We start from the raw sequence: 16,453 nt of genomic DNA on the forward strand, positions 1-16,453 counted from the left end.
TATGTTTGTTTATTTAACTGTCCAGTTGGGCCACTAAAGTACAGATAAAAACTGGGGAATGTAAGCGAGACTGGTCACTTCCCTGGGGTGAGAGAAACGCTTTCAACACTATCCGTCGTCCATCGTATCACGCCTAACGTATCCCATAGACATCCCTCACCCCTCCACCCACTCATGCCTGTTTGAAGCAAGACTATGAAGACCGAAACACACCGGGAGCCTAAGGCACCACTCCCCGCTACCTACCGAGGTGCATCCTGCAGGCTCCTTACCGCAAGCCTGCAAACTCGCCCTGCCGGGCGCGCAGTGCAATTAGGCTTTGGGGTGGTTTGGCTCTCCGGCTTTCCGTAGCCTCTGGCCCCGCCCCCTAGCAACGCGCTGGCTTGTGTTAACAACCGGCCCGGGATCAGAGGCCTGGGTCAACTGGGGGGCGGCGGCGGCGCTAAGCGGACTGTATGGCGGTGGCCTAGGCCCCTGGCGGAATTTTGGGACCTTTCGCGACTCTAGCGACTCTCAGGCTGCCTTCCCTTCTCGGTGGCGGGGCCTCTTTGGGCCCAGCGGCTGCGGGCGCACTGTAGGACAGGAAGATCTCCCCACTCTCCACCCCGCCGCCACCGGCCATGTGGACAGAGGAAGCCGGGGCGACGGCCGAGGCCCAGGAATCCGGCATCGGGAACAAGTCTAGCAGTTCCAGTCAAATCCCGGTGGTTGGGGTGGTGACGGAGGACGATGAGGCGCAGGTATGAGCAGGTGTCTGTGCTTTCAGAGGTGGAGGGGGTGGGAGTGAGGTCTCGAGACGGGGTCCAGACCTGGGGGTGGCAAGGGTGGAACTGGGGACAGGAGTGAAGATGGGGGAAGCCGCGGGATGGAGATTCCAAGCGCAGAGCTAATCCTGATCCCCTACCCCCTGCGAACTGCACCGGTTGCGAGGGGCTGGCTGTTGTCAACCATCCTGTCTGGGGACCAGCGCTGTGTGGTCCTCCTGGAGGGTCCTAGCAAACTGAGTAGGCGGGGTTTTGCCGCGCTTCTTCGAAAAGTGGTCATAGAGCTACAGGGAGGAAAGGAATCATTCTTAGCAAAATCTTGATTTGATGACCTGATCCGTTTGCACTGAACTTTTTAATACGTAGGTCCCTGTTACCGAGTGATGTTCTTGATATAGATGTAAATTTTCCCATGCTTAAATTTGCTGCGACTAAAGCCTGCACCCAGAGGGGAGGAAAACTCTGTTAAAATTAGAAATTAAGCATTTTTAAAATATGAAATTGGAAGCTGGTTGTTACACGTTGGGTCGGAGAGAACCGGGAGAGAATAGAGTTGATTTGTTTTATTATGCTTGTACTGTATTTGGTTTTGGGTTTGCTTTTGTTATGAATACAAAATTCACTCTTGCAAGTTGATCTGTTGAGAAATTCCACTTGAGGCCCTTGGATCTCTATTCGAGGCGGAGGTGTTTAGAAACCCCAAGTTGTTTGTTTCCTACTAGGATTCCATTGATCCCCCAGAGAGCCCTGATCGTGCCTTAAAAGCCGCGAATTCCTGGAGGAACCCTGTCCTGCCTCACACTAATGGTGTGGGGCCACTGTGGGAATTCCTGTTGAGGCTTCTCAAATCTCAGGCTGCGTCAGGAACCCTGTCTCTTGCGTTCACATCCTGCAGCCTTGGAGAGTTCCTTGGGAGTGGTCAGTTGACTGGGGAATAGAGTTGAGCTCTCTGAGGTCTGACATTTACGCAGTAACCTGCGGAGCAACAGCATTTTGCATGAGGAGAAATAGGTGTTAGGGGAATTTGCCTAATCGATTTTGTGGACCTATTCCCCTCTGGGCGGGGAGAATTTTGAGGAACAATAGCTCTCCACTCCCTGGGCTGCAAGAAAGATCAACAATACAGCCATACTCCCAGGCAAGGGGCAAAACTGAAAAGTATGTGAATTTGATAACTGATGGCTCTCAGTCTTCCTTTACTTGCTCCAAGAAAAATTGGGCAACGTTATACAAGGCAAGCAAGCGTGGATTTTTTTTTTTTTTTAGGGAAAAATACTTTTTAAAAGCCATTGCCAAAATAGTCCAAAACATACCAAATAAAACAAGTATACCTGTGTATATGTGTGTGCATTTTCTCCCCATTTTAATTTTCTTTCTTTTCTTTCATTACTACTGCTCTTTCCAGGGCCTAGGATTCTCTTCCAAGAAGAAAGCAATCAATTTGCATTAATTCATGTTTCTGACTTGTTAATAACTAATTCTAGGAGTAGTAACATTTTCGAAGTACTGAGGAAAAAGGTAGTTTCTCCCCAAAGAAATAGAATAGGAACTTTTTATAGCTGGGAGAAATCTTAGTGATCCTCAGCCTTCTTGTTTTTTGCCTGTGGTTGTTTTTACAAATGAGAACCCTAAGTTCATGAGAAGTTAACTGAGTTACTCAGTTTCTTTACTCATAGAATGGGGGTCTAGAGACCCTGGAACGAAAAAATGATAACCTTTTAGGCCTCTGCCTTAGGCCAGTTTAGGAAAGATCCTGGGAACTGTTTCCAGTTCTTTCAAACCACTGCACATTTGCAAACTTCTCTTCTGCCTGTGTGTGCTTCTGAGACAGTATATCCTAGTGGCTAAAGTTGAGAGTATCACAACTACTTCAGTTCATTGTCAGCTTCATCACTTACCAGCTATGTGACCAAAGACAAGTATCTTAACCTTTCTATCAAATGGAGATAATGACAGTACTCATGTCCATTGTAAAGATTAAATGAAATAATATATATAGGCCGGGTGTGGTGGTTCACGCCTGTAATCCCAGCACTTTGAGAGGCTGGGGAGGGCGGATCACGAGTTCAGGAGATCAAGACCATCCTGGCCAACATGGCGAAACCCCGTCTCTACTAAAAATACAAAAATTAGGTGGGCGTGGTGACGCACGCCTGTATTCCAGCTACTTGGGAGGCTGAGGCCGGAGAATCACTTGAACATGGGAGGCAGAGGTTGAAGTGAGCCAAGATTGTGCCACTGCACTCCAGCCTGGCGACAGAGTGAGCCTCCGTCTCAAAAAAAAAAACAAAACAAAACAAAAAGAAATAATATATAAGCAAACTTATACAATAATATAGAGAACTTATAGAGAGACCTATATATATAATTGAAAACAAGCAGTTATCAACATCATCATTGTCATTGTCATCATCCTTTATCCAGGGAACTAGAGCTCATAAAGTTATTTGGGCCTTAAAGCTAAGGGATTCTCTAGAATTCTGATTGTTCCCACTGGCTTCCAGGATGTGAGAGTGAGACTGGATGCCCCTGAAATCTTACTTGCTTTAATGCAGATTTCGGTCTGCTCACTTTATCCCTTCAGAGATGTTTCTAAGTTGCAGCTGGATTTCCTAATATAGAAATGCTACTTTGGCTACCTGGGCTTTTGACAGCTGTTTTATATCATTTTCTTTATTACAGACCTAAATTGAACCTTTCAGTTACCCTAACCTTAGTTTTTAGTAATTAAAGAAATAGGCTTGAATATTGCTGCCTAAGGCAGCAGGTAAAATGTACGGGTTATTTTGCTGATTTTTCTGTGTGTATGCTTTACTTCTGCATTAAGTGGTATTTTTTTCCTGCATCTTTCACAAAAATAACTTTGTAAAAGGCAATAGCGCCTATAAATTCTATCTAAGCTACTACAAATGATATTCACAGAGTATTAGATTTTTCTAACTCTAATAACTTTGAAATGTTCTCTGATAGAATTATGGAAAATGTAAATATAGATTATGAGTAAAGTTATTAGTAAATAGGGAAAACAATAGTTTAGGAATCTGGGATTTTGAATTGTTATTTTCATTCCATGTTGTGACCTTCTCATAGACATATTCTATGTAAACATTATATCTTCAAATTTTCTCTCTATAAAAATTTTGATAATCCCTACTGTAGTGATTCCGGCGTCTTCTTTTTTAAAGTGATTATCATACTTTTCCAGTTTCGAAACAATAAAATAGTACCAGAATTTTGGTGGCCATTTTCTAATTGTGAGGAACTTAGGACATGTTGCTTGCCCTTTCTGTGTCTGTTTCCTCATCTCTAAAAGATATTTTTAGAAATGCCTACCTCATCGAATTATTGTGAGAATTAAAGTATTTGTAAGGCATTTAGCACAGTGCCCAGCACATACATTCCAAGTGCCCCATAAATGGTAACTTTCTGCTATTATTAATGACTCTAGTCATAACAGCTTTATTAAATTATTAAATAAATTCAGATGATATTTACAGGGTTATATGGTTTGGCTTTGTGTCCCCACCCAAATCTCATCTCGAATTGTAATCCCCAGGTGTTGAGGGAGGGACCTGGTGGGAGGTGATTGGAACATGGGGGTGATTTCCCCCATGCTGTTCTCATGATAGTGAGTTCTCACGAGATCTGATGGTTTTATAAGAGGCTCTTCCTCTTTGCTCTCTCTCTCTGTCTTTCCTGCCACCTGTAAAGAAGGTCTTTGCTTCCCCTTTGCCTTCCGCCATGACTGTTTTTCTTGAGGCCTCTCTAGCCAGGTGGAACTGTGAGTCAATTAAACCTCTTTCCTTTATAAATTACCCAGTCTTGGGTGTGTCTTCATAGCAGTGTGAAAACAGACTAATACACTGGGTATCAAAACCTACCAAATAGGAAGATAGTTCTCAGATTGTTTTTCTAGTATTAATCCCGGTGTTTATGTGGCTCTGGCTTCCTACAGGAAGGTAGAGGTAATGTAGTTTAAAGGGTGCTTTATCCCCTGGAGAGTGATGGGATTGGCAGTGAAATTCACCTTAATCATATGTTGAAATCACAAGATATCTAATTTATCTATTTTCTGTTTAGTGTTGTTCCCCTCATTCTAAAGTATCCCAACCCCCTTTAGAGCAGTGCTTCTCAAATTTTAATGTGCATATGGAGCACATGGGGATCTTATTAAAATGTGGATTCTGATTCTGTAGGTCTTAGATGAACCCCAGCACTCCGCTTTTCTAACAGGTTTCCAGGTGATGCTTGTGCTGCTAGTTGGAGGACCTCATTTCCCACTTTGAATAACAATTAATATAATGATTAGTTGACTGGCATAGGTATCATGCCTGAACTTCCTTGCTCAAATTTGCTCTCCCTCTGAGAACCCATGAGAACTTCCACAATCTTTTAGTTGATATCATATCCTGTCACTGTCAGTAATACTTCCATGAACTGTGTGCTTAAAATTGTCTAGCCTTGTTTATAGGGTTTTTGCAAGAAATAACCTCTGTAGTTGGCTGCATGTGTCTATAGTGCCAGCTACTTGAGAGGCTGAAGCAGGAGGATCGCTTGAGCCTAGGAATTCAAAGCTAGCCTGGGCAACATAGGGAGACCCCCACCCTTTAAAGAGAGGAGAGAGAGAGAGAGAGAGAGAGAGAGAGAGAGAGAGAGAGAGACTCCTTGGTTGTCCATTGAGGAGTCAGGCAGAGAACTAAGAAACAAAGAACCAGAGTTTCTACATTGGACAGACCTGCTGGCCCATTTATTATTAATAGCTACGTGGCTTTAACAAGTTAGGTCCCAGGGCCTCAGTTTCATTAAGAGGGATAATAGTGCTACCTTTACTTGGTAGATTTGAAGACTAATTGAGATCAAAAATGCCAGACACATGAAAGGACCACTATAAGTGTTAGTCTCTTTCCCTGTAACTGAGTATCAAATGAGCAGGTTTCTCCCCTCTGAAATGTCCCTGGGTAAAGTGGGAAATAAGTTCATCCTATAATTTGAATGAATTAAGTCTGATTTTCTTCAAAGCAATTTATTAAACTTTTGATCTTAAAAGGTTTTGTGAATGCTTTCACAATTTCTCCATAAACATCTTAAGATGATAGTATTTTGGTATTTACATATGTATGTTCTGTTTTGTTTCTACTCTCTGCTTGTGTGATCTCATTTACCCAAAATCTTCAATTGTCATATTAAGCCTCTGATTCAGAAACCTCTGCCCCAAATTTTTCTCATCTCCAACCCCCAACACAAACCTCTTCCTCCAGCATTCCCTGTCTCAGGAAATGGTGAAATCATTTATGTAATTCCTCAAGCCAGGGAATTGTCTTCAGCTTTTTCCTTCTTTCTCCCACTGCGTCCAGTAACTCATTAGGTCTTGATGAATCTACCTCTTGATGTTTTTAATTCCATTTGCTGTTGTCTATACCAGTTGCTGCTACCTATTCAAGGCCCAAAGTTACAATCTACCTCCAACCCAGTCTTCTCCAGTTCAGTCTCACACAGCATACAAGATGATCTTTTCATAATTAAATTCTTCTGGTTAAATCTTGTGGAAATAAATGAAGGCTACCACAATAAACAGAGACTGTTTATTCAGCGGTTGCTATAGGGAGGGATTCAGCCACTATCACTTTTTGGCAGAGACTCCAATGCAGCCTGGGAAGCTTTATAGTGGTAAAAAGAAAGGTGTGGGGGAGGCTTCAGGTCTACTCTAATTGTCGGTTGCTGACATGGGAAAGCTGGAGGTGGGCTAGCTAGAAGTAGGGTATCCTCTGTGATTGACTTGGAAAGCATATTTGGCTTTCTCTGGTTGGTCTTAAGTTGGAAGCAGAGGGACAAAAACCGGGAAAGCTGGCAGTCATTGGCCAAATCCTGACTTTTCTGAGCCAATTGCAGCAGAGGTTGTTGGCCAGAGTTATTTTGTCACATATAGTCTGACCAGTTTTGTTTATATGTTCAGTCTCAAACCATTCAATGGCTTTTTAAGATCCTTGTGTTACATACAAAGCCTTCTATAAAATCCCATGCCAGACCAATAGCTGCATGAGGTGAGGACATTGTTATTCCCCACACCTAGCACAATTCCTGAAACAAAAAAAAACCTACTAATAAATAGTTATAGAAGGAGGAAAAGTCTAGGGAAGGTAGAGGGAGAGAGAGAAATCTTTAAAAATCTGCCAAGCAGGTAAAACTAGAGTAACATGAAATGGATAATGCAAGATAAATCTAAGAGGAATCTATGCTTTAATCTTTACTACTCTCTGTTCTTTTAAAAATTATACCTGCTCATTTGGAGAAAAAATCTGAAAATACACACAAATATTAGAAAGAAAATCCTGCATTTGGGCTGGCCCAAGTGCAGTGCTGTTTACAGCTAATTGATTACAGCTAGTTACGGATTTCTTCCTTTTCCATTCCCACTGCTTCCCTTGATTAGCCTTAAAAAAAAAAAAATCCTGCATTGACATTTCATTCCAATATCCTTGTCTAACCTTCTAAACAAATATTTCAGAAAACCAGAAAAGAAAAACCCACTGTGTGTGTGTGTGTGTGTGTGTGTGTGTGTGCGTATAAAGTCTGAGAGTGTAGGAGGAAAAGAGAAAAGACAGCTGAGGTAGTGGTGGATATCACTGCCAAATCCCCAAATCTTAAAAGGCAGAAGTCTATTTACCAAAATTTTTTGTAACAGTAAATTTAACTATTTAACAGTAATATTTAACAATTTTTAATGGTAACATAAGACCAGGTATAGATTAGTATTTAGTAAATCCTTTTAAAAATTATTTTTAAAAGTAAAAATGGCTGGGCATGTTGGCTCATGCCTGTAATTTCAAAACTTTGTGAGGCTGAGACTGGCAGATTGCTTGAGCCCAGGCATTCCAGAACAGCCTGGGCAACATGGCGACACTCTATCTCTACAAAAACTACAAAAATTAGCATAGTGTGGGGTGGTGTGCCTCTGTAGTCCCAGCTGCTCAGGAGGCTGAGGTGGAAAGATTAGCTGAGCCTAGGGAGGTTGAGGTAAGCAGTGAGCCATGATTGCACCACTGCACTCCAGCCTGAGCAACAGAGTAAGACTCTATGTCAAAAATAAATAAAAATAAATATAATTTTGAGTAAATGAGCTCATTCAGATATTTACTCCACAGACTTAAAGTTAGCATGTTTCATTACAAATTGTTTTTGATGCCATGACATCTCAGTTAGGATTAATTTTTAAAAATTGTTTTTGAAAGAAATTTCTTGAGATCAGAATATATGAATTTGTAATTTTTAAAGGCAAGGAAATACTAAAACTAAGACAATGTAATAATGATTATGTAGAAGTAAGGAAAAGTATGTATTGCAGATTTAAAACTCAGAAGCTGCCGTGGTATTAACTAACACTAAGTGAAATTATGTAAAATACTTATGCATGTAAGGAAAACAAAATATATAAAAATAAAAATAGATGCATTTACTACATGATAGGAATAAGTAGGATTTTTCCACTTTTGTATATCTTTTATATCACCATTACATCACCTTTTCAAACATTTATTTTAAAGTAGAAGTAAGCGTGAAAGCAGGAAAGAGGATACAAAGGAAACTGGGAGAGCTTAACTCCTGTAATGGGGGTAAGCACTGTGACATAACACTGAATTAAGATAAAATGTCAGGTAGCAAGGCATTAACCCCCAAGATAAATATAGTCAAAACCACACTTAGAATTTGTAGATCTCTGTATCATCATAAATACTTTACCTCTGATCGGATTATTTCATTTTTGTTGTTGTTGGGGTTGTTTGTTTTGTTTTGTTTTGCTATTTGTATTTGTTTGTTTGTTTTTTGAGACAGAGTCTCACTCTGTCACCCAGGTTGGAGTGCAGTGGCGTGATCTCAAATCACTGCAACCTCCACCTCCCAGGTTCAAGCAATTCTTCTGCCTCAGCCTCCCGAGTAGCTGGGATTACAGGTGCCCACCATCACACCTGGCTAATTTTTTGTATTTTTAGTAAAGACAGGGTTTCATCATGTTCACTAGGCTGGTCTCGAACTCCTAACCTCAGATGATCCACCCGCCTCCGCCTCCCAAGCGCTGGGATTACAGGCGTGAGCCACCACGGCCGGCCTTGTTTTGCTATTGAGTTGTGTTCCTTGTATATTCTTGTTATTAATCCCTTGTCAGATGAATAGTTTGCAAATATTTTCTCCCATTTTTTGGGTTGTCTCTTCACTCTGTTAATTGTTTTCTTTCCTGTGGGTACGCTTTTTAGCTTGGTCTAATCCCGTTTGTCTATTTTTGCTTTTGTGGCCTGCGCTTTTGAGATCCTACCCAAAAAACCTGTGCCCAGACCAGTGTCTTAAAGTGTTTCCCCAATGTTTTATTCCAGTGACTTCTTAGTTTGGGGTCTTATATTTAAGTCTTTAATCCATTTTGATTTGATTTTTTTATTTGGTGAGACATAGGAGTCTAGTTTCATTCTTCTGCATATGTCTGTCCAGTTTTCCTGACACCATTTATTGAAGAGACTGTTCTTTCCCCACTGTATGTTCTTGGTACCTTTGTCGAAAATGATTTGGCTGTGAATGCAGGGACTTATTTCTGGGTTCTCTGTTCTGTTTCATTAGCCTATGTGTGTGTTTTTATGCCAGTACCATGCTGTGTTGGTTACTATAGTTTTGCAGTATATTTTGAAGTCAGGTAGTGTGGTGCCTCCAGCCCTTTTCTTTTTGCTCAGGATTGCTTTGGGTGCTCGCGGTCTACTACTTAAACTTTGGATGATAGTACCCATTTCCTTCCCCGTTTACCTATGAATAACTTTATTATAATATAGCCTCTTCTTGGTTGCATTTTCCAAGTATTTATTAAGCAACTAACAATATTATATGTCAGGCCCAGTGTTGGATGCCGGGAGTGCCTGAAAGCAAAAAAATTTTTGCTCTTTAGAGAACTTTGGGGCAGGGAGTGGTGGGTAACGAACATGTAGACCCTTTCAGAACAATGTGATGGGAATTTTAATGGATATAAACTTAGGGTGCTATGAGAGCATGGCATTTTTCTAGCCTTTTTCATCCTTTGGGAAGGTAACACCTGAGCTTCATCTTGAAGGACCTGTGGGAATTAACCAAGGAGAGGAATAGGAATGTAACAACATGAGTGACAACAGAGGAGATGTGAGAAGCATTAATGGGGAGTCATTGAATAGTTTAGATGGGTCATGTTCAGATTTGAGTTTTATTGTTCTGATGGTAGAATAGAGGATGGTGTTGAAGGGTGCAAGAGTGGAGTCAACGAGAACAGCAGGAACCCCGTGAAATTAAGTAAGAGCTAAAAACTGAATAAATCAGTAAGATGGAATGGACTCAAGAAATATTTAAGATGTAAAATCTGTAGAACTTGGAGGTTCCTGTTTTTTTAATGTAGATGACTGGAAGAATGCTGGTACTAACTGAGATAAGAGGATACCTAGTTGAGAAAAGCAATCTCCTACCTATATTTTAGAAGCTACTCTTACCATGTATCTGCATAGGCAAACTTAGTGTAATGTGTATACAAGATAATTTTATTTCTCAACTTATGGAAGTACTATTATTCTAAATATTTTCTTGGGCCCTTCAGGGCTGATGAAATTTTAAAACATTAAGATTATACAAAATACTAGAATTCAGGAGGGGTTTTTTACTCCAAAATCTATTTATTCCTGTGAGTTTTCATCTACTTTTCATTCTCCCCTTACTATCGTAGTGTCATAAAACATTTTTTAAGTTACCAAGGGAAAGTATCATATAAATTAGTGTGTTAGATATGACTTATTGATATAGAAGATGATATAGAATAGTAAGAGTTGTTGTTTTTTAGGGTGTTTTCAAGGCTATGGACCTTAATCGTGTCATCAAACTCCTCGAAGAGACTGATAAAGTGAGTAAGCTTTGAGAGAAAATTACTCCACTGCATTACTTACAAACTGTTTCCCTGAAAGGTAACATATATCCCTTCAAATGTAAGTCTCATTTATCTCCTTTTGTTGAAAACATTTTAAATAGTACATATCTTATATTCAAGGACTGTTTAAATTTAGTATGAATATATTTAATGAAGTGGGGAGACTGGAGGAAGAGAATAGATTTGCTTTTATGAGATGGACAAACCCATGGTGGCTGTAACAGAAGGAATCCTAAGAGTACAGAAAGGATCATCTAGCCTCTGTTAAGTGCTTGTTACCTAGTAGGGCTGGAGGATGGAAATGGTAGAAAACAGGGTACCGTGGTGTACTAATTATGAAATCAGAATAGATACACACAAACATGTACACATAGATAATTTATTTTGAGAACAATCATATATAAGATGTAATGGAAATTAAGTTATTTTAGACACAAGACTCAAAATTGGGAAAGTAGGTGTTGAGAGAAAAGACAACAAATGTATATGCACACATGCTCATATACCACCTGATGTTATCAAGAATCGACTGAATGCCTAAAAGCCAGCACACGCTAGGAACTTATGTGGTGATTTCCAAAAAGGAATACATATTGTTAGTAAGTAGAAAATGAGTTGACCCCAAATGCCCATCAATGATAGACTGGATAAAGAAAATGTGGCACATATACACCATGGAATACTATGCAGCCATAAAAAAGGATGAGTTCCTGTCCTTTCCAGGGACATGGATGAAGCTGGAAACCATAATTCTCAGCAAACTAACACAGGAACAGAAATCCAAACACTGCATGTTCTCACTCATAAGTGGGAGGTGAACAATGAGAACACATGGACACAGGGAGGGGAACGTCACATACCAGGGCCTGTCAGGGGATGGGGGACTATGGGAAGGATAGCATTAGGAGAAATATGTAATGTAGATGACAGGTTGATGGGTGCAGCAAACCACATGGCACATGTATACCTATGTAACAAACCTTCACATTCTGCATGTGTATCCCAGAACTTAAAGTATAATTTAAAAAAAATTTTTTTAAAGTAAGTGGGTTGACCGTAGTATAGCCTATCAAAAGAAAACAATGTCCTATGAATAGGAGGCACAAAAATTTGGTCACTGTTTTAACATTTTTTATTCTCTGCTTTTTTACATATAAAGGAGAAAAAATGACTATTGGAATAATTTATCTTTTTCTGGCTATCATTGTTGTGAAAAGTTATTTTTTATTGTGACTATATCTACATTTCCTTAAAAAACCACAACTACATAGAGCGCCTATTAGCTGTTTAATAAGGCTACAGAGAAAAAGTATAGACAATATCACAGCTTTTCAGGAACATTTAAGATTAAAAGGACAGACAGAATTCAGTCATGGAAACACATCACTGTGTAGAAGTTTTACTTGCTTATTTTCATTTTTAATTGACTTAAGATGTTTGGCTTGCACAGAACACTGAGCATATTTTAGAGGTTAAAAATACAATCTTTACAGTCAGCTTTCCAAATTTGTCTTCTAACACCACCACTTTTTAGCTGTGTATTTTGGACACGTTACTTTAAAATGTTTCAGCTTGTGTTTCCTATTCTGGAAAACAGAGATCATAGTAGTATCTTCCTAATAGGGTCATTTTGGAAATTAATGAAGTGATATGTATATATGGTACCCATGTGGTACATGACATAGAAAAAATATTCAATGTACTTTAGCTGTTGTTAATATTATTTCTGGAAACAATTACTGCTTTTATATTAACCTGGTTTTGATTCCCAATTTCCTAGTCAAATTTAAATAATAGTTTATTTTTTGATACATAATGTCTGTAAATGTTTATGGGGTACTTGTGATATTTTGTTACATGCATAAAATGTGTAATGATCAAGTCAGAGTATTTAGGCTATCTACCACCTCTAGCATTTATCATTTCTATGTGTTGGGAGCATTACAAATCCCCTCTTCTAGCTAGTTTGAAATATACAATACATTGTTGTTGACTTTAGTCACCCTACTTTGCTAACAAATATTCACTAACACAGTCTTCCTACCTTTTGTAATTATCATTCTAGTCTATATCTCCATGAGAACAACTTTTTTAGCTTCCACACATGAGTGAAAATGTGTGATATTTGTCTTTCTAAACATGGCTTATTTCACTTAATATCTTCTAGTTCCATCCATGCTGCTACAAACGACAGAATTTCATTCTTTTTTATGGCTTAATAGGATTCTATTGTATATATAGACCATATTTTCTTTATCCATTCATCCATTGATGGACACTTAAGTTGATTCTGTATCTTTGCTATTGTGAGTAGTGCTGCAATAAACATGGAACTGTAGGTATCTCATTGATACACTGATTTCCTTTCCTTTGGATAAATACCCAGTAGTGAGATTGCTAGATCATACAGTCGTTCTGATAGTTTATTTTTACCTTCACTGTTTCAGAAAACATTGTATAACGTTTACATTATAATATAGTAATTTAAGAATTACTTGATAATTTTAAAGTGTCTACTTTTATGTTGAAGAATTTTTTAAAATCTCAACAGGTTTAATAGCACAAAAGAACTAAAATAGGTGATTTGTTTTAGGTTGGCTTGGAAGAAAAACAACTTAAATTTGTCAAGAAACTGGTACAGTGTTATCAGAATGGACTTGTATCCTTTACATATATATGTATGTTCATTTCATTTATTCTGAAACGAGAATTTCTTTTAGAAAATGTGTTAGTTTTCCATTGCTGTTGTAACAAATTACCATAAATTTGATGGCTTAAAACAACATAAAGTTATTATCATACAGTTTTGGAGGTTAGAAGTCCAAAATCAGCCTCAATGGACTAAAGTCAAGATGTTGGCAGGGCTGGTTTCTCCTGAAGACTCTAGAAAGGAATCATTTCCTTGCCTTCCCCAGCTTCTGGAGGCTTCCTACATTCCTTGCCTCATGCCCTCTTCCCCCCACTGGCATCACTCTCACCTCTGCTCCTGTCATCACATCATCTTCTCTGTCTGACCCTCCCTTCCTCCCTCTTTCCTTTATAAGGATCCCTGTGATTACGGTGGGCCCACCTGGATAATCTAGTATAATTTTCTCATCTCAAAATTCTTAATCATGTGTGAAAAGTCCCTTCGCTATGTAACATAGTTACAGGTTCCAGGAATTAGGACATAGATATCTTGGGGAAGGCCATTAATCTGTCTACCACAGAAATACTGGAGAGGCCATTATTCTGTCTACCACAGAAAATATCTAACATTTTATGTTCTTTATAAGACTGTATTTTCTATCAGATAATGTAAATAAAATTGAAGAAACAATATAACACAAGTAACTGTGGATAATGTCAGTTTTTGTAGATTCAGAAAGACAATGGATGTAGTTAGAGGGCCAAGTCAAAGTCATTATTTCTATTAATTTACATGGGCAGTTGTACCTTTGATAAGCTCTCCACCCTTGTAAAGTAATAGAAGCTCATGAGGTTGTTAGCAAGATTAGATGAGATCATGTACATCCAAGTGCTTGATAATCTGCAAAATATTATATAAATATATTATCCCTACTAAATATACCACCCTGACCAGAATACATGAAAACCAGTGTGTCTTAAAACTATCTGTACATAAAAGCCAGGTGTGATGGCTTACACCTATAATCCCAGCACTTTGGGAGGCCAAGACAGGAGGATTGCTTGAGGCTAGGAGTTCAAGACCAGACTGGTCAACATACCAAGACCCTGCCTCTACAAAAAAACAAATAGCCAGGTGTGGTGGTGTGTACCCATATTCCTAGCTACTGGGAAGGCTAAGGCAGGAGGATTGCTGAAACCCAGGAATTCAAGGTTACAGTGATCAAAGATTTTGACACTATACTCCAGTGTGAACAACTGAGTGAGACCCTGTCTCAAAAACAAACAAACAAACACTACCTTTGGATAAGAACCAGTTTGTTTTGTTTTGTTTTGGGGTTTTTTTGTTTGTTTGTTTGTTTGTTTTTGACACAGAGTCTCCATCCAGCCTTAGTTGCCCAGACTGGAGTATAGCAGGGCAGTCATAGCGCACTGCAACTTCAAACTCCTAGGCTTAAGCAATCCTCTCACCTCAGCCTCCCAAGTAGCTGGGACTACAGGAATGCACCCACCACACCCAGTTAATTCTTTATTTTTTTGTGGAGTCTCATTATGTTGTCCAGGTTGGTCTCGAATTCCTCAGCTGAAACAATCCTCTTGCCTCAGCCTCCCAAAGTGCTGGGATTACAGGTGTGAGCCACCACAGCTGGCCATTTTTTTTAACATTTACATATATATGCTATTGTAAAATACAATAAAAGTATCCCACAAATATTAGATTGTTATAAAAGTTTTTATATGTCCACTCTCGCTTTCTGTATTCATTTTGTCACAGACTGGTAAATATACTTCCAGAACTGACAGTGGTCCATAGACCACACTTTGAATAGTATTCATCTAAATTAAGCTTGTCCAACCCTCAACCTGTGGGCTGCATGCTGCCCAGGATGGCTTGGAATGCAGCCCAACACAAATTTGTAAACTCCTTAAAACATTATGATTTTTTTGATAATTTTTTTTAGTTCATCAGCTATCATTAGTGTTTGAGTATTTTATGTGTGATCCAAGACAATTCTTCTTCTTCCAGTGTGGTCCAGGGAATCCAAAAGACTGGACACCCTGAAAATGATCTTGAACAGTTGTCTGACTTGGTCTAAAGAAGTTATCAAGCCCGTGCATTGTGGCTCATGCCTGTAATCTCAGCACCCTAGGAGTCTGAGGCAGGAGGATCATTTGAGGCCAGGAGTTTGAAACCAGCCTGGGCAACATAGCAAGACCCCATCCTAAAAAAAAAAAATAGCCATGTATGGCGATGCACACCTGTAGTTTTATCTTCTCCAGAGGCTGAGGCTGAGGTGGAAGGGTCGTTTGAGCCCAGAAATTCGAGGCTGCAGTGAGCTATGTTTGTGCCACTGTACTCCAACCTGGGTATGGGTGACTGAGTGAGATCCTGTCTCTAAAAAAAAGAAAAAAAGAAAAGTTATCAAGCTCTAATATTAGCTCATTCCAGTTCAAAACCTCTTAAGACTTCCATTCAGGAAAATGTTTCTTATAATTTTATCTAAATCTTTTGTTATGTTTTAGCCTTGGTTTTATTTGGACCTGTTCAATCTTAGGGCTTGTGTATATCAAGCCCTATTTACTGGTAGCTGAAAATGTCTACTAGCAGGGATTTCTTTTCCTATTTTAACCTGACACCTCAACACCTCCATTTTTTTTTTCTTCATGTTAAACCGTTGGTGGCAATTGGCTCTATTTCTGAATCCCTTTTGTAGGCTGGCTATAGAAGTTGTAAAACTTAGCAAAATTAGAGAAGTATCTTGGTCACTTCTCTAGGAAGTTAACAGAGCTTTCTATTTCCAGTGTACCCTGCTCTCCCATCTTTTCCTAAAAGGTCCTAGAAAAAGGCTAGGAGTAATAAGATTCAACCAAGAAGTGTAAGTCACATCTACCATAATTTCTTAGCTGTAAAACAAAATCAATGAAATGTGTTTATGTGCCAATAGGATTTTTTTTTTTTTTTTTGAGACAGAATCTCACTGTGTCACTCAGGCTGCAGTGCAATGGCATGATCTCAGCTCACTGCAATCTCCGCCTCCCGGGTTCAAGCGATTCTCCTGCCTCAGCCTCCTGAATAGCTGGGATTACAGGCACCACCACGCCCAGCGAATTTTGTATTTTTAGTAGAGACGGGGTTTTACCA

General features: G+C 39.4%; 1 protein-coding gene across 16 annotated transcripts in view; it reads left to right on the forward strand.

Annotated features, from left to right (window-relative positions):
* Positions 1 to 339: 339 nt before the first annotated feature.
* The window catches only part of CFAP69 (cilia and flagella associated protein 69), a 99,151-nt gene continuing 83,037 nt past the window's right edge, over positions 340 to 16,453 (forward strand). For 8 of the 16 annotated variants that reach the window (XR_010158580.1, XR_010158581.1, XR_010158579.1 and 5 more), the window contains exons 1-3: positions 350 to 740; positions 10,600 to 10,659; positions 13,277 to 13,342. Coding sequence is in view for 10 of the 16 variants with exons in the window: in XM_016945102.4 (XP_016800591.1) it covers positions 621 to 740; positions 10,600 to 10,659; positions 13,277 to 13,342 (246 nt within the window). In the remaining 6 variants the exon portion in view is untranslated. Of the gene's footprint in view, positions 741 to 10,599; positions 10,742 to 13,276; positions 13,343 to 16,453 lie in introns of those variants that run through there. The other 8 variants (XM_054655929.2, XM_054655930.2, XM_054655931.2 and 5 more) reach the window with 5 other exon arrangements.

The sequence above is a fragment of the Pan troglodytes genome, chromosome 6 (assembly GCF_028858775.2).
Source record: "Pan troglodytes isolate AG18354 chromosome 6, NHGRI_mPanTro3-v2.0_pri, whole genome shotgun sequence".
Taxonomy (NCBI): domain Eukaryota; kingdom Metazoa; phylum Chordata; class Mammalia; order Primates; family Hominidae; genus Pan; species Pan troglodytes.